Source organism: Leiobunum rupestre, chromosome 5 (genome assembly GCF_980474605.1).
Source record: "Leiobunum rupestre chromosome 5, qqLeiRupe1.1.hap1, whole genome shotgun sequence".
In the NCBI taxonomy this organism is placed as follows: domain Eukaryota; kingdom Metazoa; phylum Arthropoda; class Arachnida; order Opiliones; family Sclerosomatidae; genus Leiobunum; species Leiobunum rupestre.
The window spans coordinates 13,353,395-13,381,149 of NC_143388.1; the positions used below are offsets into that span (position 1 = coordinate 13,353,395).

Sequence of the window (27,755 nt, forward strand, 5' to 3'; positions counted from 1 at the left end):
GTATAAAACTATTCCCTTCAGGGTTATTATCTACTCCCTCTAGGGTACAAGACCACTCCTTTAAGGGTACCAAACGACTTCCTTCAGGGTGTTACACTACCCCCTTCAGGGTTCTGTAATACTACCTTAAGGGTTCTGTAATACTCCCTTAAGGGTTCTATAATACTCCCTTTAAAGTTTTTAACTACTCCCTTTAAGGTTCTATACTACTGCCGTAAGGGTGCTACAATACTCCCTTTAAAGTGTTAAAATACGCCTTTTAGGGTACTAAACTACTGCCTTAAGGGAGCTACACCCTTACGAGGTGTTAAATCACTCAATTTACGGGGTAATATAACACCCTTTATACACCTTTTCAAGTTTTTAATTTGGGACAATAAAAATCCCTTTAGGGCGTTTAAATTAACATTAAAGAGTGTTTTTTTACAGATATTACACCCTTAATATACCATTAAAACACCCTTTTTTAAGAGTGTAGGGTGTTCTAATTATCAGGGAAATTATATTTCCCTCAATGGAATATTAAACTAACAAGGAGACTACCCGAGGTGTAACACACAGATTTTTATCAAACTCGGGGATATGGTAGACCTTCATGTAACTTGAAAAACCCTGAAGGGAAATGTCTCCATAGGCAACCGTTTTGCCATGGCAACCAAAAATGTTTTTGACAACACAAAATGGAAATTTTCCCATTGAAAATAACATGGGAATCTCATAAATTTTAAGGGTACCCCCTGTAAAAAAAAATTGAAAATGCTTAAAATAGAAAATATAAATATAAAAATAATGAAAAAGTTCGAAATTGATTAAAATTTTTACAGGGGGTACCCTTAAAATTGGTCAGATTCCCATGTTATATTCAGTAGGAAAATTTCCATTTTGTGTTGTTAAAAACATTTTTGGTTGCCATGGCAAAACGGTTGCCTATGGAGACATTTCCCTTCAGGGTTTTTCAAGTTACATGAAGGTCTACCAAACATCCGAGTTTGATCAAAATCGGTGTGTTACACCTCGGGTAGTCTCCTTGTAAGTAGAAATATAAATTTCACCAAATAGGTTATAAACACTCAATTAAAACAAACACTTTATAATTTTCAACGGAAAAAACCAAACGTTTTAAGAGTTCGAAAGAGTCTTTAGAGTTGTTAAACGCATCATTTAACATTATCGACGTAATCGTTTTTCACTGTAGCCCCGGGTTTATTTATATTTAATTTAAATGGAATTAAATCGATTTTATATTATAAATCAAGATGGTTGTACGAAAACATTTAGCGCCAGAGTTCGCTTGTACGACTGAGCATTCGGGGTACAATTTCTGTTCCCCGGGACGGGGCAATGGACCCCCAACGGCGTAGAAGGCCATAAAATTTCTGACTACACCAATAAATATAAAACCATACCTAGATTCGGCGTTGCTTGCTTTTCTGATTATATAAAAAAATATATATAGTTTTTCCCCGATCTTCAATTTAAAATATCGACCGCTAAATTGAATTTACGACTTAGGCGTTCACCTCGCAAAGTATCGGCAGCTCTGAAATGTGTTCTATGGGTCAAAACTTGATTAAAATATACGAAACGGGATAGTTTTAAAATTTATTGTCGCAGTTTGAATAATTTACAGCTTCTGGATGGAGTAAATTAATATTTTAGATTGCGCGTAGTCTCTATGTCGAGGTTATATAGTCAATTCTTTTTATGTATAGAGAGCTCGTTTTTCGAGTAAGTTGCACGTTTTAGGTATGCTTAAATAGATTATTTAAGGACTCAATTATAAATTTGGTTGGAGTAATTAAAAATCGTAAAAGTGAAATTTCACAATTTTTTGTATGTATTCAGTATTTCATAGTGCTCGGATTTCGATTAATTTTTATCAATGAATAAAATAAGCTCGGCGATATTTAAATAATATTTATTTAAATAACCAATAGTTGAATAACACTTGTAAAATGTTTAAATAATCGAAAGTGAATAAGCCTATTATTTAAATAAAACAAACAATTATTTAAATAAATGCCACTTTTATTCAAATAAATGCTTGGTTGCGTAAAAAATATAATTAAATAAGTTAAAATGATATTCTTTTTACGAACGTTTTTTAAATAAATCGGAAAATTTGTGGATAATGAATAAACAATTCCGAGCACTAGTATTGCATATTGAGATACTGTAATATTTTATTTCAATATGTTTAAGGAATACATATTCTAGGTTTGATTTATTTTCATTTTCACGTAATAGAGACGGTAAATAATAATTACGAAACTTGTAGACAGAGCGAGAACTACGAGCAAGCTTCGCGTTATAGCAAGACGTTTTCTTTAAATTTACTTTCCTTCCAAACAAATACCCTGGTGGTAGGCCAACAGCAGAACACGTTGGCCTACCACCAGGGTATTTGTTTGGAAGGAAAGTAAATTTAAAGGGTGACAGACAGAAGAAAACCTAGGCTTTAAGATTTTTCATGTAACAAAATTAGACCTTTCTTTATACAACATTAAGGATATTAAAATAAAATTAAAAATAAAAACAGTGGTATTTATTGTGCAAAATATTTAAAAACTATAAATAAGTACCGTTGTTTTTAAATTTTTCATTTTATGAACTCATGCGCAACTAACGAACAATAATTTAGTTAATAAGGATATTATTTTAAATATTGAATTTTAGAATTGATACTTATAAAGCAATTTCACTTAAAATTGAAGTGTTTAAACGTCACACCCTCGCTACGAAACAGGCTCGAACGGAACCGCTAAGTACTTAAAATCAGGTGCGCGTCAAAGCATTCAACTCTTAACAGCGCAAAAACCCGTTTCTAATTTGAAACTTAACCCCAATCTGTTAAGCCACGTTTAGGTGAAGTCGGATCATCCCAGTTAGGAGAGCCAGAGTCTTTATAAGCGCGGACAATACTTCATTAGTCAAGTTGATGGAAGGCTGAGTAACAGACCTTAGAATACATCTTGGCAAGAAGTGGATCTATAGGAGACTAGATAGTGCCTTAGGGGAAAAATAACGTAAAAAGTAAAGGTTAAAGTCGTGACGTTTTATTATGGTTGGGTTACGTGGTTTTTAAAAGACTTTAAACAGGTAGTCGGCCTACCCAGTGGTCGTCAATAGAGTCAAGAGAAAAAAGAGCTGAAGAATTGACGGAGGCCGCCACTAAAGTACATACGCGTCGGAAGAGAGGGAAAACTCTACCTGGGAGGGCCCCGCGAGATGGCGTTGCTCCCCTCCCTCGAATTATGGCACCCATGGTTTCCACTATCAAAAACACCCACGGTGTGTGCCAAAGCTACGACGGGTGAAGATCTCGCCCTCCCCACGTGGAGCCAACCTTGTCCGCAACTTTCCGTCCAATTCCAACGTCCCTATTCAACGAGGAGCGACTCAAAACCGCTCTAATGGCGATAGAGGCGCCCCTGCTGGCCAGGCGTACAAGTTCTCATCAACCATCTCACCGCCTCCCCCTTCTCCAGGTGAGTACTTGGCTCATCCAACGATTATTATTAAAGATTGCTACCCAGGGATTTGTTTACATTCAGCTGACGTTCTTTGAATAGAACCGATGAAAGTTTTATTATTTTTTTTATATTTTAGGCCTATATATAAATATCTTTCGGAATATTAGACTTCATTCCAGGAGAGAGAAATCGCTGGTGCGAACGGATCTTCTTGGACTGCCACGTACGCTCACGAGGGTCAAATCTTTAAAGCTTTAATCAAAATTGATGGTAATCTATGGGATTCTTCTACTAAATTAAAATTTGACAACCCAGCCTCTGAATAGATGGTACGATATCCCGTCATAGATCGTGCGTCAACTGTCAGTTGTGGAGTTTTCAAAGGATGGTTCGATCAACCGATGGTAAGCGACTCCGTCTTATAATTGAATATTAAAGAAGAGCCATATATTAAAATAAAAAGTAGAAAAAAACTACATCAGGGTTTTTAAAAATGTTTCTCTTCTTTCTTTTCGGATGAGAATTGATTCCAGAGGCTGACAACAACTAGGCGCCGTAGGATGTTTACTGGACTCCGATTTCTCGGTTGCACGTGCAAGAAGAAGGAGGAGGGGGGAAGTGACGGAGGTCAAAGGAAGATCCTCGTAGAAGTCAAAGCCTTTTCAGAGAGGCGCGTGAAAGAAACGCTTTAGAGAAATGATTCCGCTAGGCAACCCTCAGCGGGGAGGATAGAAAGCGGACAAAAAATATCCAGCCTGGAAACCCGACACCAACTCCGAAATCGAAGCGAGAATACACTCGGCTGAGCCTGCTGCGCAACAGTTCCGTCTTCTTCCGCTCTCTGGAAGGTTAGGAACTTTTATCATTTCTCTTCTACGTACGTCTTGGTCCTTTCCACAGTCGCGAACAGTAGGTTTTGACGGGACCTTTATTTACAGGAAGGTCACGCTTACCAGACACTATGCGCTACGAAGCGCTACCTAAATGCATCATAATAAATGCTCTATCGACATTTAACAATATTTATCCGCGTATAAGTAAATTATAATGTAATGGTCAATAGTGCTTGCAAAACGTATCTCAGCTAACAGTTGCGTTATCTGAAATGAGGAAACTGTTACATTAGGAAAGATATTAGATTATCGGCATTTAAGCTCAGATATTATCAAATGAGTTGATCAAAGTGCAAACCAGATAGACAATGTTAGTTGATAAAAGTGCAAACCAGATAGACAGAATATGTCAGTTGATCAAAATGCAAACCAGATAGACAGAATATTTCAGTTGATCAAAGTGCAAACCAGATCAATATGTCAGTTGATCAAAGTATAAACCAGATAGACAGAATATGTCAGTTGATCAAAGTACAAACCAGATAGACAGAATATGTCAGTTGATCAAAGTGCAAACCAGATAGACATAATATGTCAGTTGATCGAAATGCAAACCAGATAGACAGAATATGTCAGTTGATCAAAGTATAAACCAGATAGACAGAATATGTCAGTTGATCAAAGTGCAAACCAGATAGACATAATATGTCAGTTGATCAAATTGCAAACCAGATAGACAGAATATGCCTCACAGTTATCCATAATTTAAATATCCTCTGAATAAATTCGAATTTTAATTTTATCTTCTCAATATTATATAATAAACGTATAAGTCAGATAACTGTTCAGAAAAATGAATCCTGTGAGATGAATTACAGCAGATCAAATCGGTTACTAGGGATAATGTATCAGATACAGTTTGAAATCAGATTTATGAGTGAGAGGAATATTAACCTTAAACCAGTAATCTGATTTCCAGAGCCTATTTGAGTGGGTAGTTTTGCCGTATTTGGGTAGTTCTAAAATTCAGAACCACCCAAAATTTTCATTCTGTAAGTCATTTTAGGTTGTTCAAAAATTTAGTTTTTACAAGTAAGTTATGGTTCTAAAAATCGGATTCCCTAACTGATTATCACGGTTTTTAACGATGCAAAACGTTTAACACTATCAGCGTGGAGTTTTCCATCTAGAGTAGTGACATTGCTAATTCTTTAACGTTTAACAACACTAAAACTAAGATTTGGTTTGGTTTTTCTCGGGGAGGGGGGAGCAGAATCGCATTTGGGTAGTTGTGAAAAATACTTAAAACTGTATTTAATCAGCTAGGCTAATACCCAAGGCACCACCTTAGGCCTAAGTAATCAAGCGACTTTTAAAGCCATTAATTCAGGTGGCCGGGTTACAATGCGTAGGAGGGTGGTGGCAAGCCGTGCATGCCACGCGAGCCAACAGCTCCCTACACTAACTATTACCGTTAACCTCAACAAGTTTTTATGGAAGGGGAAACCGAAGAGCTCGGGGAAATCCTCTTAAACCAGTGGGGAGAGAACTTGCAAACTCAACACAGAAGGAGCTGTTCCGAGTTTTCACCCAGGGCCACAAACTGGGATCGAACCCGGCTCCTCTTGAAAGTTCTAACCACTTAATTATTATTTAAGTATAACATTAGCATGATATAGAGATGAATGCATCTTTCGTAAGAGATAAATTGTAAACTTGTGATATTTTGTATATAGCGTTTGAGAAAAGGCAATCCATGGATGACTAAACGCCCAAATCAAAATGGCGATGATACGGCTTATTTTGCACGCTTTTTCAGACGATTTGAAACCGGGGCGAAATCCATGACGCCATTCCTCCGTTACGCTTGTCGTAGTCTGAGACACGCGAATAAAATATCTGGGATGAGCTTCCGATCATGGCCAACTCCGTTACGACTGACAAGAGGCATTACCGCGTACCTTAAGGTCTATATTTAACCAACAAGCGGCGATTCTGATTCGAATAAATCAAGTAGTTCAAAGCCCTTTTCAATTCCTAGACGACAGGCTTCGGAATTTAATCTTTAGTACGCGAAGGCTCCTAGGGAAAAGTCGCGGGGCGTCATAGATGACGCGAAACGCGTCAGTCAAGCAGGTATTCAACCATCAGTCAACGCGTCCCTTAACATTTCTTGTTTTTATTATTCGCCGTGCCTAATGACCCGGGCAATATCGCAAAAGAGCTGCCAAATTTCGGAGAGCATTTCGCGTCGTTAGTAAACAATCACGAGAAGGAGGCCAAAAATAACAAGAATGAAAGAAACGGTACAATTCCCTAAGCCTCGGTGCTTATACTGCCGAGGCTTAGCGGACTAAACTGAGTAAACAGGCCCGTTTTACGCTTAATTTCGAATTCTATCCGCTTTAGTTAAAATGTACGTTTCTTTTTTTCTTCGCTAATTTTGGGCGCGGAACTTCGTCGAGCCGCGGTTTCAAATTCTCCGATAAAAATAAATGGAAAGTAAAATTTGTAAGCCGCCATATTGGCACGTCTGTCGCGACACCTAGTGACAAAGCGGTCGAAGCGCGCGCTATTTTCAGGTTTAACAATGAAAATGGTACAATGAGAGCTATAAAAATTCGGGGTATTAAAATATTTTAACAGCTTTCGACGTGGAGAAGAGCTATAGACGCGCCGGAAGAGAGGAAATGTCTTTTAAGACTTTCTGCGAACAGCATTTTTTGGAGTTTATTTCTTAGAGTACGCGGCGGAAGAAAGCTTATTATAGCGGAACCCCTTGGGTGGGACTTTAGAGGACCCTTTTAAAGAAGCCGCCAAAGTCGAGCATTTATTTTTTCGCTACCCCTGGATGTCGTACTTGTTTAATGACGGAGAGGGGGTCCAAATGAATCGGCTTTAAGCACGGCGACGATTTTTTTTGGCCTAACGAATTTGGCTGGGGCTATATTTGAAGACGCGTTCCCACTCCAAACCACAGCGATAATCCTTTACTTAAAGAAAATATAACTTTAGGTGTTTGGTGCGGAACACCAACGTTTGCAGCTCAGGCCGCTCTTGCCTTTGTCTTTAGAACTGTTTGGCGCCACTGTACAAGGTAATTTGAAAATTTTAAGGGGTCTTCCGTAAAGATTGCTTTGCAGGTTATATTCCCTTTAAAGCAGAATTTTTTAATAATTACCATAGCCAGAGGTACGACGTGACGCCATGCTGCCAAATCCTTATTTATCGATGTTAACACCGCTACACGGATGAACATTTGACTCGTGTATTACTGACGATATAAAGTTTAGAATTTACTGGTTTATAAACCATATTTAGTTCAGTTTGAAGGAAATAACATGAGCATGATTAGGAGATTTATTAAATACACCTGCTAAAAGTACAACTTACTTTCTTGTTTTAGATGTTATAAAGTGCTGTAGTGTTCTTTTTCCATAAATTAAGAAAGATAACAAAATACCACTAAAATTAATTATTTACCTCAAATGTGTAATTTTAAAAGTTCAACCTATTTTAAAAACATTACTTTCTTCAAATAATTTAATAAATTAGCACAAGGAATTGGTATTATTATTAGTTAAAAATAATTAATATTAAGAAAACCAATTACTTTAATTACAATTAAAATTAATTATTTACCTCAAATGTGTAATTTTAAAAGTTAAACCAATTTTAAAAACATTACTTTTCTCATATAATTGAAACGTTTAATGCAAGGAATAGATATTATCATGTAAGTTTAAAATATTTTTAATTAATTTCTTATTAAATTCTTATTTAATCAATACTTAATTTTAAGTATAATGGTTGGGGTTCTTCGGTTTCCCCTTCCATAAAAACTTGTCGAGGTTAACGGTAATAGTTAGTGTAGTGAGCTGTCGGCTCGCGTGACTGGAATGGCGCATTGTAACCCGGCCACCTGGATTAATGGCTTTAAAAGTCGCTTGATGACTTAGGCCTAAGGTGGTGCCAAGGGTATTAGCCTAGCTGACTATTATTATATTAATGGGCCAAATAATCGTTTGAAATTTTTGATGGAAAGCCAGCATAAACTAGTTAAAACTAACTAACAACACAAAGAATAGTTAAAACTACCCGTTAGCATTATCTGTAGTATGTAAAAAAATAAATTAAATAGGGCTAAAACTACGCGACCCAATAAAATTTAATTAGTTTCGTTTTGGTCTTGGTAAAAACTAGCCATTGTTATTATATAAATATACTTTGTTTGTAGCAGAGCCGAATTTGATAAGCTATAATTTACCGAAATTCTAAATAAAAATTTGATAACGTAAGGCTGAATAATACATTTCATGCTATTAACATAGCCACATTACATTTGACAATCAAGAACGTATTTATTTTTATTTGAGAAAATGACTTCGCTTAGACCATCATGATCGAATTTCTTCCCTGCACGAGAGGGGGGAAAGCAAAACGTCACCAGTTTGCACTTCAGTCTCGTTTAAAGAACTAATGAGATACCGGGTCTATTTTAATTTTTTTAGGAGGTAGGAGCTTGCTTTTAGAGCATGATGCGGAATTGGAAGCAACGATAAAAATCCTCTCAACATAGTCAGTAGCAGGAATCCATACCTCTACTTGGAATGCTTATCGCGGCAGATTTTCGTCTCGATGTGGCTGACGGTTTTTATTGAAGTCACTTTGATAACTTAACAAACAACTACGTGATAGAGGAGCGCAGGGGGATTTTTTATCTCGTAGGCGGAGCCAAAGCCGTCAGAGTGATCTTACCATACGCGATACGCTAGGATAAGCATTCCAAGTAGACGTATGGATTCCTGTATAAATAAATTTTTACTACAATTTTATACATCAATGGAGCAATTCAATATCATTCACCGAACTGTTCTATCGAAAAACACAATGTTACATTCAATGCCACGCTAAAGAATTTACTAGCACGTTCTGCAACCAATATTTCAATAATAAGTAAAAATAGTTGGTTAACTACAAGATAAGGCTAGTGGACGCGCTGCTATATTGGATTTATCCGGGAATGGCGTCAATTCTACCTTTGAAATAATAACACAACGACGCACTCGAGGTTCGCGCGATGGCTGAAGTGCGAACCGAAATATTCGGTAAGGGCGTAGCTGATGGAGATATACCAAGACGAAATCTTAGTATTGAAAGGGTCCCCCTGCCCGAAATCCGCCTGAGCTGTCGCTGGCTGGCGGAGAGTGGGAGTCCGCGGATGGGGAAGCATTTTATGTGTCGGCGTTTCCCTTTCATCCGCGCTCTCGTCCCCTGCCGCATCTTGGGATGATGATGCGCTTCCTATCTCTCTTCAACCAGCCGCGCACCGCCGACAGAGAAATTCTAGCAGCGCCACAAAAAAGTGAGAGAGAGACTAGGAAAAAAAAATGACATTTTCCACGGTGCATCTGCTGTTTCCCAAGACTTTCTATTTCCTAAATTTTTATTGTCTCGCGAACAGAGCCTTATATACTGCCTACCGTTCTTTGAGAATAGCCCGGAAGAACGACCGAATTAAACGTTGATTTCTTTCTACATTACCCGCGTGCTAGAGAGAGAGAGAGAGAGTGACTTGGGAAAGAGCCAGTGGCGAAATTTTGACTAGTTTTTAGCGAAAAAACGTGATGTTTTATCAGTGGCTGATCTGCATACTGCTGCAGGCAGCCATCTCCTAAAAAAGCGTTTATTCGTATAATTTTAGGATGGAATTTAGGGTTTGATCCGTATCTGGTAATGGGAGCTTAACGCACAGCCTTATTTTCAAATTATATATACATATGATATTATATGAGGATAATTAACTAAGGGTAAAATCTAATTAAACTGTTTAAAAAAACAACGATTAATTTTTTTTCCCAAATCGGCTAGTAACTGCTTATTATTAATAATATAGAATATTATTAATAATGAAAAAACTAATCCTATAAAAATGGGTTTTATTTTAAATAAAAATTAATTATTTTTGGCTTAATGCTGCTATTATAAATTTACAATTGAAGGGGATTAGAGTATTTGTTAAATGTTGTATTGTTTGGGGTTTTTCCAAATGTTACGATTGGAGTGACGATGAAGTATTTTTGTACCTTGATAATATACAAGACAATACACTCTTTTATATATAATCCTTATTTGTGAGAACTGCCATTTTATTACAGGTCTGATTTCAAATAGTGCATGCAAAGCCGTTTCACGCGGTCAAGTACACGCGACGTCTCGAGCTGATGAGCACGTGCAGGCGCCCTTGCCTGTACTATTTTAAATTAGGCCTGTACCGACTTCGTAAAAGAGTGTATACGGTGCCAAATTAACCAATAAAAATATTTTTAAGTCTAAAATTTAAAAAGAAATTATTTCTTAATTACGAAAACTAAATAATAGCGTCAGTTTGAAGGTGATGGTTAAGTGAAACTTTTGCGAAATGTTTCGGTCGTGTTAAAGAGAGGTGTCACACTGAGTAAGTAGGCAAGGGGTGTCGAGGTCACATTTTACCGTAAATTTAGCGCGACCCGACCCCAGGGCGCTTTCGGGAGCGTAAAAGAACCCGAAAAGAAGAGCAATTTCTCTCCGACGCGTTCTTTAATGAAGGTTTATAATCCCGCGCGGGCACCTAAAAATAGAGGACCAGGAAGAAGCCGATGTTGCGAAAATACGCCAGTATATAAAATGGCTCGGAGGAGCAGCTTTGGGAGATTGGCCCCTGCGCGCCGGAATCAGGCTTCGAAGAAGAACTTAATAATACGCAAAAACGACTCGCTTTTATTATTTAGTGCTGGAGTAAAGCAGTTAAAACGTTTTGCGGCTCGCTGCGAAAGACGCACGACTCCGGTGGGAAGGCAACATACTGTAGTGTACTGCACTCCAGGGAGGACAATTACCAGTTCCCAAATACACCGACCGCCAAATTTATAGCGGCAACCGTTTCTAAAATGGTTTGATATTGACCTTCAATTTATTATTTTTTTCTAATAAAGAGTTTAACTACCAATATTATTTGGAATTTCAAACTTGCTATTGTTAACGTACGCTAAAATTAAAAAAAATATTATTAAACATTGGGTATAATCATAAGTGGTAATACCACTTATGGTATAATATGGAATATAATCGATAAAAATGGTCTTTTCGCGTTGAAAATTGGGAACAATAGGGATCAATTATCGTTGGAAATTGGGTAAAATAGGGAACAATTCATGTTGGAAATTGGGAACAATAGGAATCAATTATCGTTGGAAATTGGGTAAAATAGGGAACAATTCATGTTGAAAATTGGGAACAATATTGACCAATTCACGTTAAAAATTGGGTAAAATAGGGAACATTTCACGTTGAAAATCGGGTAAAATAGTGACCAATTATAGTGGAAAATTGGGTAAAATAGGGACCAATTATCGTGGAAAATCGGGTAAAAAGGGACCAATGATCGTGGAAAATTGGGTAAAATAGGGACCAATTATCGTTGAAAATTGGGTAAAATAGGGACCAATTATCGTGGAAAATTGGGTAAAATACTGAACAATTCACGTTGAAAATTGGGTAAAATAGGGACCAATTATCATTGAAAACTGGGTAAAATAGGGACCAATTCATGTTGAAAATTGGGAACAATATTGACCAATTCACGTTAAAAATTGGGTAAAATAGGGAACAATTCACGTTGAAAATTGGGTGAAATAGGGACCATTTCACGTTGAAAATCGGGTAAAATAGTGACCAATTATAGTGGAAAATTGGGTAAAATAGGGACCAATTATCGTGGAAAATCGGGTAAAAAGGGACCAATGATCGTGGAAAATCGGGTAAAAAGGGACCAATGATCGTGGAAAATTGGGTAAAATAGGGACCAATTATCGTTGAAAATTGGGTAAAATAGGGACCAATTATCGTGGAAAATTGGGTAAAATAGGGAACAATTCACGTTGAAAATTGGGTAAAATAGGGACCAATTATCGTTTAAAATTGGGTAAAATAGGGACCAATTATCGTGGAAAATTGGGTAAAATAGGGAACAATTCACGTTGAAAATTGGGTAAAAAGGGACCAATGATCATGGAAAATTGGGTAAAATAGGGACCAATTATCGTGGAAAATAGGGTAAAATAGGGACCAATTATCGTGGAAAATTGGGTAAAAAAGAACCAATTATCGTGGAAAATTGGGTAGAAAAAGACCAATTATCGTTAACAATTGGGTAAAATAGGGACCATTTCACGTTGAAAATCGGGTAAAACAGGGACCAATTATCGTTGAAAATTGGGTAAAATAGGGAACAATTCACGATGAAAATTGGGTAAAATAGGGACCAATTATCGTTGAAAATTGGGTAAAATAGGGACCAATTATCGTGGAAAATTGGGTAAAATAGGGTACAATTCACGTTGAAAATTGGGTAAAATAGGGACCAATTATCGTTGAAAATTGGGTAAAAAGGGACCAATGATCGTGGAAAATTGGGTAAAATAGGGACCAATTATCGTGGAAAATCGGGTAAAATAGGGACCAATTATCGTGGAAAATTGGGTAAAAATGAACCAATTATCGTGGAAAATTGGGTAGAAAAAGACCAATTATCGTTAACAATTGGGTAAAATAGGGACCATTTCACGTTGAAAATCGGGTAAAACAGGGACCAATTATCGTTGAAAATTGGGTAAAATAGGGACCAATTATCGTGGAAAATTGGGTAAAATAGGGAACAATTCACGTTGAAAATTGGGTAAAATAGGGACCAATTATCGTTGAAAATTGGGTAAAATAGGGACAATTACCGTTAAAAATTGGGTAAAATAGGGAACAATTCACGTTGAAAATTGGGTAAAATAGGGACCAATTAACGTTAAAAATTGGGTAAAATAGGGAACAATTCACGTTGAAAATTGGGTAAAATAGGGACCAATTATCGTGGAAAATTGGGTAAAATTGGGACCAATTATCGTGGAAAATTAGGTTAAATAGGGACCAAATATCGTGGAAAATTGGGTAAAATGAGGACCCATTTATTGGAATATCAAGCCAAATATGTCGGGATCAACGAAATTATATTAAAAAATTACTAGGTTTTTAATTATCTGATTTTTGATCCGAAAATCTTACTTAGATTTAAATAATCTTAAATTTAAACTATTTTGTACCAACGAGCCTTAGCCTTATAAAGTTTCTTGAACTGAGGTATTGAAAATAGAGTACTTTAGGGACCAAATCTGATTTTAAGTGTGCTTTTAGAAAAATCGGGAACTGGTGGAGCCCTGTAATCCCTGTATTCTAAATACCCATCAAAATACACCCAACTAATTAGGTTGTCAATTTGATGCAATTCGAGTTGTGCCGACCTGTTTCACGCATGAAAGTTGTATGAGATTTTGATGAAACATTCATCCAATTTTTATTATTATAATTCAGAAATTTCCGTAGAAAAAGTTCTGTACATTTTATTGAAGATTAATATTTCGAAAATATTCCCAATTTGATATTTTTAAAGTTGTGCATTTTTAATTGCACGTTTTATTTCAAACGATAAAATAATATTTCATAATAATTTATAAGTGATATGGTCTTGAAAAAAAGGAAGAGTATGTTGCTATCTTTAAAAGATGGTATTTTAAAATCCGTTAAACCGCAATTTCAAACCCAGACAGTTTTATTAAATTTGATAACGTGTAAGCCTATTTTAGTGTAAAGTGTTCTAACCCTAACTTAAGGTACTCTCCATCACACGTATCTGATGAAAAATCGACCAAACTATTAAAAAGTAACGAAATACGGTGCTCGTAAATTAAAACCCGCAAATATTTTTTCGAATATACATTTCGTGGCGTTAGGCTGGTTTCCACTAGGGCCAAACCAACGCTACGGTAAACATGGACGCAAAAAAAATGTACTAAGCCTAACGGAGATTTTTCGCGTCGACGTTCACCGTCGTGACGTTTTTCCTTTAGTGTAAACCCACATTGACTCTCGCGATATTTGGCTTGTTACCTTTTGAAAAAAAATCGTGCATCCAAGTAAAAAATGCAATTTTGACGCGGTAACTTTCGAAGCGAGACTAGCCAGCAAGCAGGCAATAAGCTCGGAAAATAATTGAAGCAACGCTGCCCGGTTCGAAAGAGAGTGGAATCCAAGAAGGGATGTTCCGAAGGTGATAGCGCGTAAGAAGATGGCACGTGAGGAGAAGACGCGGGGATTCCCGAGGGTTGATGAACAGATCAGAGGGTCTTGATAAAAAGGAAAGGGAAGCGCTGCGAGGAGAGAGAGAGAGAGAGAGAGAGAGAGAGAGAGAGTGAAATTTGGCGGGCACCCCTTTCAGTCGGATGACTTGACAAGGAGATGAAAAATGAGACGGAGCCGTCACTTTCAGGGGTCTATATCAACCCCCAGAACGGTAATTTGTCAGTGTACGCTCCTAGCGGCTCCGCCACGTACATTCTTAACGGATTTTTGGTGTTCCCCAGTTTCCCCGCGCGAGGTTTAGTCTCTACCGCTCTCGTTTAAGTATCCCTTCTTGGATCCTAGGCTTAAGAATCCATAACGACTTCAAAATCCCAGCTCGGGGCAAACCCACGAACTTATATATACACTAGGTTCGATCTTAAACTTCACTCATGGGCGGAGAGACGCGAGTGAAGTCTGCGTGTGTTTGAACTCGTCCCGGTTCAAACTGCTCCGCGAAACTTCCAAAAATAGGCGAACATCTTGGGTCCGCGCGGCAAAATTATGAGGGGGTGGGCTTAGAACAGAGCGCAAAGTTCGAACAGGATTTTTGCGGTTTCTATTATTAGATATTTCGCCGAATCTCCCGAACCCAACACACTGCGCGCGTCTACCGTTGTTAATTACCGAGATTCGAGTCAGAATTTTGTTGGAACACCATCACGGAAACGTCATTCGAGAAATTTCGCCTGTAATGTGGGTTGACATTTTGGTAATTGGTGGATCGTAAAATCAATTTTGCGCGGGAAAATCCTCCGCCATGTTAGGTTATAAAAGCGGGTAAATAAGTCGGCTATACCTCGTATTGTAAAGGTACTATCACTCGCAAAAATGTTATTTTAAAATCTGTCAATTTTCACTGTTAGCCTCGTAAAACTGTATTCTTAAATTTAGCGCGTATCGAATGATGTTTCCCAAGCTGTTATTTTGGGGTGCATTCAGTAACGCTCTTCAAAAACATCGATGAGTATTTGAGGCCAAAATTTTGTTACTGTACGATTTGTCGCGTTTCCGATTTGACGTCACGATGGGCATCCGATGCTCATCAAAACACCATCTCGGAGAAAAGGTTTTTCTGATGTCTCGACGTCCATCGCGTCAGTGTTAACATATTAGCTGGAGGATTAGTTAAAATTATTAAACTATAGTTTTAATCAACAATTCTACTGGTTTGGTGAAAGGCCTATCATTTAATTGGAATGCCTCAGCTACTGCAATGGCCGTTTTCGCTTTTTTAATAAACGACTGATCGTTGCAACAATAAAGAATTTTGTCGTCAACAATTTCGACATTTACCAACTCATTAATTATCGAAAATAAGGACTAAAAATTATAGATTTCCAGTTCAAATTATATTACACATTGTAATTGGCGGTAATTTCAATTTTGCATCGGATATACCACTGATGTTTCATAAAATTTCACTTTCAAATAAACCCATTGACGTATGGTAAAATAGAACCTTTTAAATAAAAAAAATATTAAAAATAATAAAAACACATTTATTCATCGCATTTGTTGGCTGCGATCCGATAAATTCTTCGGCGGTTAACGCTTACAGTATGAGATTTTCAGATTATAGGATTTATAGGTCATCAATATCGAAAAATCGGAAAAAACGCCCTATATAGTACACTGTTATAATTATAGGACACCGAAAATTTGGTGGCAAAATTATAGATTTTTCCTATAATTATAGGACGTCTGGCAACGCTGCGACTAGCCCTCATCAAGCAAAACATCAAGTAAAAACTGATTTTTCCCAGATTTGCGTTACTGAACGTACCCCTGGTGTTTGGAATTTTATTTTTTCCTAACCATGTAAAATGTTTAAAGAAATATATACTAATGATTTAATCATTTTACCTCTAGAATAGTTTTATAAACTCTCTATATGATGAATTTCACCACACACGTTTTTTCAGAAAACGTTTAAATAAATTTATGTAATTTATTTTTTATGAAAGGCTAACAATACATTTAAAAATGTTAAAAGTTAAAGAACTTGTGGAAACTAAATTATAATTTGAATTTCATACATTTCAAGAAATGTTCTTAAAATAAGCATACCTAGTGATTAGTTAAGCCACCAGTAGATTAAAATAGGTCAAACGCCTGTAGAAGTATTCAACCCACTTCGCATTACTGTACTACCCGAAAGCACCCATTACAATTTCACATAATAATAGGAAAATGCTTAGAAATATGCCACTCACGGAAACTGCTGAAATACGCGCACATAAATTACAGTGCAAAAGTTTCCTAAAAAATTTCAAAATTTTCTAAATATTTTCAAATATTTACTTCCCTGTAAAATTATTTATAAATTAATAAAAATTACTTATTTTTTAAGAAAATTCAAAAAATGTACTCTGCTTAAGAAATTAATTTCAAAATTGGTCATTTCAAAGCGTTTTAAATAATTATATTAAAACTCAAAAATATATTAAAATAAATTTGTACGTAAAAATTGCCAAAATGATTAAAAAAAATATCTTTTTCATTTTAACCATTTTTCAATATCTGTTCCTTGGAAAGTCCCAACCCCGTAAGGCTATCCTTCAAACTGACTTGTAAAGAATAATTTTTTCTCAATAATTTCGAGTGAAATTGAAACATATAGTAGCGAAATAAAACCACAGTTATTGACGGATATTTCAGGTCTTTTACTGTTAAAATAGATACTGCCAACTTGTGTCGAAAAAAAAGCGGTCGAAGTCGCCTAATGAAACGGGTGGGCCAAATTCCCGCTCGTCACTCATAGGGTTCCAAAATGTTTTGGAAAAAATTAGGCGTAGGCATTAGGTCTTCCTTCGCTGCAGTGGGCTTTTTTGCATATAGTTGTTGGACGGTTTCAACAGCTGTCGACGACGTGATCTAACACGCTAGTCCCCCTTTTTCTTCCCTCCCCTTCACGAAACTAGCCGTCGTGTACTTCTAACTATGCGGGAACTATGTTCTTTTGCTTCTAAAGTTTTTTTTTCTCGAAGCCAGGGCGGCCAAGAATTTGCGAACTCATTTGAAACAAAACGAATACGACATCGAAACAAATGGCTTTGCCTAATCGACTTCGAAATAGCAACCGCGTGAAAGAAAATTGCCCTGAGAATGAACTGATATCATAAGTCTATTATAAAAATACATAAGTGTGTCAATTAGTCGAAATAATTGTTAATTTCAGATAGGTTTTTTCATTTGATGTAAATTTGGTATTTTTAAAGCCCTACGTTTTTCCGAATTTTAAATGATTCTGTTGCTCTTTTGAAGAACTTAAAAGTATGGGGCTGTAGAGATTCAAAACCGCGCTTAATTTGTAGCGAAAGTTTATCTGCTTGACATTTTTCCTACCATCAATGTGTGAATAAATAGTGGACGAACTTTGGCTACGAAGTATAAGAGAATGGTACTAGAGGGTAATTCTATCGGCACATATTCTTAAGTATACCTTAATTAAGTCTTGCTAAAAGTTATGGATTTAGTGTCATAGAGAATTGACGTAATTCCCAAACCGATAAGCGCCTCTAACGAAAAAAACAACAACCTTAAAACCAAAAATTTACACATAAAATAAAGCCTTTCATTTTAATTTATAGTCATAGAAAATTGATTATTTAGTACTTTGCTTTTCGGAAGACCACTAAAATGAAAAACGGATTTTGCCATTCCAATAGCGCGATGGGAAAATTTACGAGACGAGTTTGAAAAATTATATTTCAACTAAATATAAGAGACTCTTTGGCGAGGCAACGAGAAATCCCACGGGGTCTCTATACTCGAGGAGCCCAGCCAACCGTCAAACTCCTCGACGTTTTCAAAAATCTAAAATATCCCCTGAAGTACCGGTATCAAAGTTAGTTTACTGTCGGAGAAACTTTAAAACTCTCCAAAGTTTCGAAGCGTTAAAAGAGAGCGTTGAAGGAGATGTCAAAGTTACGCCTTTTAATTTTAAAATTTAGGAGTTTATTTCGAAGCTTAAAAGAGCAACGCGAGGGAAAGTCAGCTAGAACGTCTCTTATCATTAGGCGACTAATTTTTAACACAACAGATCGGCTTTCTTTCCAAACTGCTCTCGATTATGTCGAGTGTTATTAGAGCAAACAAACCGGTTTAAAAATTTGAACCGTTGAGGCTGGGAAGAGGAGGAAGGGGTGGTACCTACAATAACAACAACAAGTTTGAAATCATGGCAATGAAGACGGTGAAATTAGGCTTCAGATTCGAAGCGACTTCGTTCTCGCGTTACCCTCCCTTTCAAACCTATCCGTGGATTTCTCGGTTAGGGTTGGACAGGGCCTCTGTCTCTCATCCCTGAGACTCAACTTATTAGCGTTCTTTTACTAGGCGCTTGTCTCTCAATCTTGAACTATGGCGGAGGCGACTGAAGGACTGTGACGTCAGACGGGAAAACGCTCCCCGACATTTTTATGTTTTCCCAAAAGAGTCTTTTTTCTCTCTCTAAGTCCATATTGAAGAATCTAAAAAAAACTCATTTGTCAAGATTGGGCATTTACAACGTTTTAATAGTCGAGTTAGCCAAAATGTGACTCACGTTCCCAGGGTAAGATCAGCGGATGTGTTCGGCGACTAACTGCATGGGTAAATCGAATTGCGAAAGGGTAGTTGCTTGAAGGGAGTATAATTATAAACGTCCGTGTTTAGAGTGGATCAACGATTTTCATTTTTCTGCCAACAGATTTAACAGAAGCTAATGATAATTGGCGCTAGTTACGCTAAAAACATGTCGTTGCGAGTGTTAGGAGACAATTTTTTTAATTGGTTCAGGGTCCCTTTAACTAATCAAGTATTCAAATAGTAGCAATAGGCTCTTAAATAAAACATCCTTCAAGGAAATCGCCAAGAAGTAATATTTCTGATAGCCCGGTCCTGCTAGTACTATTTATATAGTGCTTGTTGATAATATTGGAAACTTTTTAATTGTAAACAGGATGTCGTGTTTTTGCTAAGTCTTATTAAAAATCTACCTGGTTAAAAGGGAACAATTAATTTGTTGCATACCGTAAAGGTAAAAAGTTTCTATTATTTTAACAAGCACTATGTAAACAGTGACTTGCAGGTCCTGGCTCTCGGAAAAATTACTTGTTGGCAATTTCCTTGAAGGTGTTTTATTGAAGCATCTATTCCAGAATAATTATCGAAAACCAGTAATCAGGTGATAAGCAGTTATAACCCTATCATCTACTAGGCGCTTCAATAAATGCCGCTCTCTTTTTTTCCACCTTTACGCGCATGCGCGAGTCACTGAATAAAATAGTCACGTGTTTATGTTAGTTTTATTTGTAAGGCTAAAGTTGACAGCGTACGCGCTTTTTTTCTTTCAGGAGGCGCTTGCGAAATTGAACGAGCCCTTCTATATTGAAATATATTAAGCAGCTCGCGGTTTAAAGTAACTCACAAGTATGTCCTGGCTCTCTGTATTATTTATTCTGGGCAAATCGCTGAACAGGTTTTATATAAGCGTCTATTACCGAATTAAGAATGGATATGTTACTCGGAATATAAAATTGCCTAGAAATGTTATCAACGGAATATCGGTATCTGGGTAAAGCTGAATTTGGGTTTTGAAATGACGAACACGTATCGTATATTTATAGTTTCAGAAATAGCTCGGGCCTTTCTTTGTAAATTAAGTCTTTTAGATGTCCCATTTGATTCAGATTAGATAAAAAAAATTGTACAATTAATCCCACCAGGAGGTAAAATTTATAAAATCGTATTTAAGATGACAAAGACATTTTCCCTTAAAATTTATATACTCGAAGATTAGATGAGAAGCCATTAATTTCAAAATACTTAAAATGCCGGCGTACGAGAGCGAAATATAATGGCTGTATTGATTGAGATAAACAATAAGAATAGTTTAAAAATAATCAAGCGGTGCTACCTATAAGATAACCCCAAAATAGAGGCGCTGGCGAGAGAGGAACCAAGAAGGGGAAGTAATGGGCCTGTCGCGGAGGTGCAAAGGTACGAAACGAACAGAGCGAAGAAATAGGTTTTTTGGCCGGGGATAACGAGGGAAGTCAGGCCAGCCAGAAATCGACGACGGTGGAAATGGCGTCGAGGATGAGGATGGGATGGGATGGGATGGGGACGCTCGGGAGGAGGAAAATGCAAAAATAGAAAAACGGGGGAAGAATGGAGGTAGGGCGATAAAAAGCGCGGGAGAAAGATGGAGAGAAATAAGCCTCGCTTCTTTCGCGTCCAAAGTCTCTTCTTTATTTCGGCGGTAATGGGAGTGATTAGTGGGAGGATGTAGCCAGCGCAGGCCCGCGCCACGGAGAGCTATTTTTGCTAAGAGGATGAACAAGACGCTGGCAGGAATCGTCGATGACAGATCTAGCCGGAAAGCGGAACAAGGCCTAACAATCGTATATTCTAACACGTGATGCTCTTTAATGACACGACTCAGTTTGACGATTTTCGAAAGTTAAGGTAGATCGAAATTGTTATAAAAATAAATGGTATCTATCTTACGAGAGTTAAGTCAAATGGAACGTGATACTTTCGCACACTCGAAACAGTTTTCAATTGGCCATCGTTTCCCGCCAAATGCGGATGCGTACAGAGCATTAGGACATCAATAGGCGCTAGCATAAATTATTCGTGTCTTGTTCAACTTGTTAAAATGTTCCACGCGCTCTTTAATATTTTAGCGTAAAAGGCTCGTGCGTTTTTTTATTTCAGGGAGCACGCGGGAAATCGCGCGAGCCCGTTTACGCTAAAATATCAAAACACGCGTGGAACTTTTTAACAAGTTGAATAAGATATAAATAGAGTTTATGCTAGCGTCTATTATCCTAGATATTACTACAACTAAATATGTTAAATGTAGAAATTAAACTGCTCAGGAATATTTACTTATTTATAAACTATACAGGGTGCTTCAGAAGGTTACAAGCTCTTACTTCAAATTATAGGCAGACAGTAAATTTATCTAATCTAATAATATTTCACATAGATCACTTTATTTAGTGGACTATTTTCGGCGGAGGCCGATAATTCCCCGCCTTTGGTAGTCGTCGAAGGTAGCAGTGACTTCAAATATACAGGGTGTTTCAAAGGAATGCAAAACATTTAAGGAGTTGTAGGGGGCGAGTTGAGAAGTATGCATGTTTTTTCCCCATTGTCCTACGATGAGTTAAAAGAGCGCCAGAGAGCTTCAAAGTGTGGCCTACTAGCCCCTGGAAGTAGGCTGCAACAAGCGCAAAACCAAGCAGCAGGGACTTTAAATACTGTTTAAGTTTACTTTTTTACGCTGGCTACCTCGATTTAATACAGAGTCCTTTTTTACCTATCACACGAACCCAAACCTTAATGTTCGCATTTCCCCGCTGCTTGGTTTCACGCTTGTTGCATCCTACTTCCAGGGGCTAGTAGGCCACACTATGAAGCTCTCTGGCGCTCATCGTAGGGAAATGGGAAAACAACAGGCATATTCTCAACTCATCCCCTACATCTCCTTAACATTTTGGCATAACCATTTGAAACACCCTGTATATTGTAATAGTTTTCATCTCGCACTATTTTTCTTCCAAAACCTTTTTGAAAACTTAGCTTGGGCCTGCAAAAGTCAATCACATAAGCAGTTATGTGAGGACATGGTTACGTCTCCCTAAAATGTATTTTATATCTTAGAAAATGTCCAATCAAAGATGCAATTTTTATATTTATAAGAATATTTATTTTCGTTATAATAATTATTAATTAAATCGAATAATAAACTTTAATCAAATTTTCACAATTAGAAAACGGTAGATTGTATGAGAGTTGTCATTAAATAACTTTAAATTATCCGTTCTTATCAAGTAATCTCCGATTCTGAGAAAACATCATGACCAAATTTATCAAGCCATTAGCCACGCCTTATTGAAAGTGGCGACGTCTGGCAGTCGCGGTTTGAATTTTTCAATAAGCATGGCTGCCACGGTATAATTTTAGCCGAAACGCATTAGGAAATCGGCGAAATCGGGGGCTCTGGTAAATTTCGAGAATGAATAATGATTTGCGCCCGTTTGCCAGATTCCTAGCTCTCTCATTTACCTCGCTCCCATCCCGAAGAAGTAGGCGCGCTCGGAACGCTAGCAGACTCTACCCAGTCCCTATCGTTGTACGGAAGTGCAGTCAGATTAGAAACTGTGACACATTCATATCCACAATCGCCTTCTACCGATCCCACCATTTTCACAACGGATAAAAATACGCCAAACGTTCCTCTTCGCCTCTCTCTTTCTCGGAGCGAGAGCCAATTCAATCGCTCATATTCAACCAGCCACGAATTTCCAGCCCTTCGCTTCGCCCTGCTCTGTCGCTCGGTGCCTGTACGACTCATCTTCGGATGAATCTTCTACAGTTTTAAAAATAGTGATACAGAAACGCCTGTCAGATTTATGATTGCTTCCATAAATGCGTTGAGCAGGATAATACCAATTTTCAATTCGATGTTGTTTGAAAATATGGGGTTGAATAGCTTTAATTTAATTAATTAATTTCATTTAAAAAAAACTATTATGTTATTTTTTTTTCTTCATTTTATTGGTCTTACTCTTGCGATGAAAAGCTATAGCCTTATCCAAAATGGATGGCTGGATGGCTGCTTCGTGTTTCTGTTTCTCTTTCTGTTTCTACTTTCTAAGTTTTAAAAATAGTGATACAGAAACGCTTGTTAGATTTATTTAAAAACCCAGTCAATTAAATTTATGATTCAAAATAAAATTTCTCTATACCTCGTATTACTTAAATTAACAATTTTTTTCTTGAAAATTCCTGAAATAAGTTTATTTAACGTAAAATATAAATTGAATATAAATATAAATATATAGGACTTCACTCTTAAAAGATTTGTCTACCTAATTACTTGATTTCTAAAACATTATTATATATTATTTCTGACAACATTACTAGAAAATGTTGCGAGAAATAATTGGAAATCACAGAATTTTTTTGGAAATCCAGTAATCTGGTGTAGACATTTCTTACGATTAACTATTAACCCCAGAAATATTGTCATGTCAAAATAACTTTATCTTAAATCCCTTTTTCTTTAATTTCCAATAATTTTACATTCATTACCTACGATTTTTACATCTGATAAGTGACTTAAGTTTTGAAAGATTTTCAAATAATTCAAAAATCTTTCAATGTAAGTTCGTACGGCAGTAGAAAACAAAAATCGATCGTCTCGATTTCCCAATAAAGTAGAAAAACCTTTAATAGGTGCCGATATACGTGCTGAGCGTATATTTGGTATCCCCCCCCCCCGCCATCGAATTAACTGGTGAAATAATCCGCGATAAACGCCCGAGGACAAAATTGGTCGGGAAACGAGTCGGGATCATGTCCTCATCCTCCCCCGCATCCCCAGCCTCTTCCGCTGATCCCCATCACCAGAAGATTCCTCGCCACGCCTGGGAAAAGTTTCCTTCAAAGAAATCCCCCGCATTCCACCTCGAGCGAATTTTATGGTATTAGTTTTTGACGGAAATAAAAAAAAGTCCAACGGGTGACAGTGGGCCGTAGTAGGACGAACGTTCAATAATACCATCAGGTAACGTTGGATACCCGATTTTGAATCGATAGATCAGGGGAGGGGGCTTCTGGGGAAGACTTGACTAAATTGCGTAGCCAATAACGTTGCCCGTAGACTAAAGGGAGTTCCCGCCTTTGGTTGCGCTATCAGATTAAAACAGCGACGGAGTGGGAGCCTCTCTCAGTTGACAGGTCTTTTATACGCAGTGTGTCGCTGCGATCTCCGGGAAAGGGCTATTCGCGTAACGTCAGAAGGGGTTGGAATAAACGAAGTTGGGGAAAGACACGGCCGAGGCTTAGCGATCCGTGCTCACGAAGATCTCTCAGTCAGCTTGATCGGTATTGCCATCCGAAAAGGTGTTTAGACGCTATAAATACGATCCGAAGTAACGTTAGGGTCGTAGATCGTTGCCAAGCTTTGGACACCTGGCGGCAGAATGTGACGACAACGAGGATACACGCCGAAATAAGACGGAACTAACGTCGTAACTTTAAACGTGATAGGCCTACCTCTGTTTTTCATGCAGATGGGATAAAGTTCCTTATCAGTCGTTCCTTACGTTTCAATGGGGACTTGTAAGCATGACCTCACGCCGTACCTCTGGCTATGGCCGCCATATTGGTATGCTTATTTTCAATTGGAAAAATCACAGGTGACGTATTAGTTACGTCATACTGCCAAGTCCCTATTCTGAATTATAAGTCTCTGCAAACCAATCTACAGGGTGTTTCAAAAGGTTATGCAAATATTTTAAGGAGTTGTAGGGGAGGAGTTGAGAAGTATGCCTGATTTTTCCCCATTTACGATGAATTAAAAGAGCGCCAGAGAGCTTCAAAGTGTGGCCTACTAGCCGCTGGAAGTAGGCTGCAACAAGCGCGAAACTAAGCAGCTGGGAAATGCGAACATTAAGTTTTGGGTTCGTGTGAAAGGTAAAAAAGGATTTTGTAAGGAAATCGAGGTAACCAGCGTAAAAAGGTAAACTTAAACAGTATTTATAGTCGCCGCTGCTTGGTTTTGCGCTTGTTGCAGCTTACTTCCAGGGGCTAGTAGGCCACACTTTGAAGCTCTCTGGCGCTCTTTTAACTCATCGTAGGAAAATGAGGAAAAAACAGGCATGCTTCTCAATTCACCCCCTACAAATCCTTCAAGTTTTTGCAAAAACTTTTGAAACACCCTGCATAACATGTATTGCATTATTGAGAAGTCGTACTAACATGGCATTCTGAGAAGTCATATTAAAGTATATGATGACAATCTGCGAAGTCGTACTCAAGGACTATGACAATGTGTTAAGTCTTACTAATAGCCTATATGGAAATATATTGTGAAGTCGTACTAACAACTCATGGTAATATTTTAAGTCTACTAACCGTCTTTTACCATCTGCTAAGTCGTACTAACCAAATGAGGAATTTGTGAGAAACTAATGAACTACGCATCGTAGCCACCTGTTTAAGGCATTAAAAGTCGCAAGATGACTTGGGCCTAAGGTGGTGTCTTGGGTGTTAGCCTAGCTGATTATTATTAACTGTCAAAACAATTTTAATTCCTAGATAAAATTATATTGTGATTGTGAGTATAAAAAAAGAAAAATTTCAACTAGAACAATATCAGGCAACGATATCTTCAGGATCTAAATATTAGTCCATTTTAATATCAACATGTAACAAAACCAAAAGTAAATGAATATATGATTTACTTCTGAGAAAATTAACTGATAAAATATCGAAAAATGTTTCGTCTTTGCAATTATTGTTTTGTTTGATACAATATAGAATCACTAAATATTTTCATACTTTTTTTTTCAGAACTATCATAAAGCGCTCAAAACACACTAAAGGGAAAAAACATTCAATATTATCCAAACGAGGCGCTAATCAAACAATGATCCTTCAAAATAATGGTAACTTTGGCTAAACTGATGGCAAACTATTTTTACCCTTCTCTGATTACTCTTTAATTCTAATAATAATAGAAGTGGAACGCGAAATGCGCTCTAGAAATTCTAGTAATAATAGAAGTGGAACGTGAAATGCACCCTAGAAATTCTAGTAATAGTAGAAGAGAAATGCGAAATGCACTCTAGAAATTCTAGTAATAATAGAAGTGGAACCGAAATGCGTTCTAGTAATTCTAGTAATAATAGAAGTAGAACGCGTAATGAGTTCTAGTAATTCGAGTAATAATAGAAGTGGAATGCGAAATGCTTTCTAGTAATTCGAGTTGCAATAGAAGTGGAACATGTAATGCGTTCTAGTAATTCTACTAATATTAGAAGTGCAACTTGAAACGTGCTCTAGGTGATTCTAGTAATGATATAAGTGGAACACATGTGTTCTAGTAATTTAAGTAACAATAGAAACGGAACACGTAATGTGCTCTGGTAATTCTAGTAATAACAGAAATGGAACGCGTAATGCGCTCTAGTGATTCTAGTAATAATAGAAGTGGAACGCGAAATGCGTTCTAGTAATTCAGTAATTCGAGTAACAATAGAATTGGAAAGCGTAATGCGCACTAGTAATTCGAGTAACAATAGAATTGGAAAGCGTAATGCGTTCTAGTAATTCTAGTAATAATATAAGTAGAGCGCGAAATGTGCTCTAGTAATTTGAGTAATAATAGAAGTGGAACGCGAAATGTGTTCATGTTGTTCGAGTAATAATAGAAGTGGAACGGGAAATGCGCTCTAGAAATTCTAGTAACAATATAAGTGGAACACGAAATGCGCTCTAGAAATTCTAGTAATAATAGAAGTGGAACACGAATTGTGCTCTAGGAATTCTAGTAACAATATAAGTGGAACCCGAAATGCGCTCTAGAAATTCTAGTAATAATAGAAGTGGAACACGAATTGTGCTCTAGGAATTCTAGTAACAATATAAGTGGAACCCGAAATGCGCTCTAGAAATTCTAGTAATAATAGAAGTGGAACACGAATTGTGCTCTAGGAATTCTAGTAACAATATAAGTGGAACCCGAAATGCGCTCTAGAAATTCTAGTAATAATAGAAGTGGAACGCGAATTGTGCTCTAGGAATTCTAGTAATAATAGAAGTGGAACACGAATTGTGCTCTAGAAATTCTAGTAATAATAGTAGTGGAACACGAAATACGAGCTAGTAATTCAAGAACATGAATGTCATTTCCCAAAGATCTTTGAGAGCATAAAAGGATATCGACAATGAAAACCAATCTAAACTAATTTGATACATTCGGACTTTCTTTTTCATTTAGTCGGAAGCGTGTCAACCACCCAACGAAAAGAGAGGCGCCCCGTGGAACCTCATCGTGGAGTGATCGAAGGTGAAATATTCCATATTGGCTGGGAAGATAACGCGTTCGAGTAGAGCTAAGTTGTCTCTATAATCAGATTTGCTCGAGATAAAACGGTTCATCTCGTCAGGGATGCATCGAGCTGAGCTCGTCGAGTTCTACGCATTTTTTTCTTCTCAGAGAAAAGCTCGCGAAAAACGAATTTGAAAAAAAAAACTATATTAAAATTCAAAGCACGTTTGGGAGCTGTCGCTAACCAAAATAGTTCCCTACTTTTCAAAGACGGTTTTGGCGCTAAGACGTTTGGTTTCCAATCGAGCCATGGACAAGTTGCTCCGAAGCAAAAATATACGAGTTCCACCCTTAAACATTTATATTCAACAAATGTACCTACGGAATGATTTTCTAAGTCGCAATTTA

At 37.3% G+C, this 27,755-nt stretch overlaps 1 protein-coding gene across 1 annotated transcript; it reads left to right on the plus strand.

Moving 5' to 3' along the window:
• Positions 1-3,799: 3,799 nt before the first annotated feature.
• LOC149943590 (uncharacterized) lies at positions 3,800-27,409 on the plus strand. The gene is made up of 4 exons (XM_090176118.1): positions 3,800-3,877; positions 4,206-4,321; positions 25,868-25,962; positions 27,297-27,409. The coding sequence occupies exons 1-4, from the start codon at positions 3,800-3,802 to the stop codon at positions 27,407-27,409; spliced, it is 402 nt and encodes a 133-aa protein (XP_090032244.1).
• The last annotated feature ends 346 nt before the right edge of the window (positions 27,410-27,755 follow it).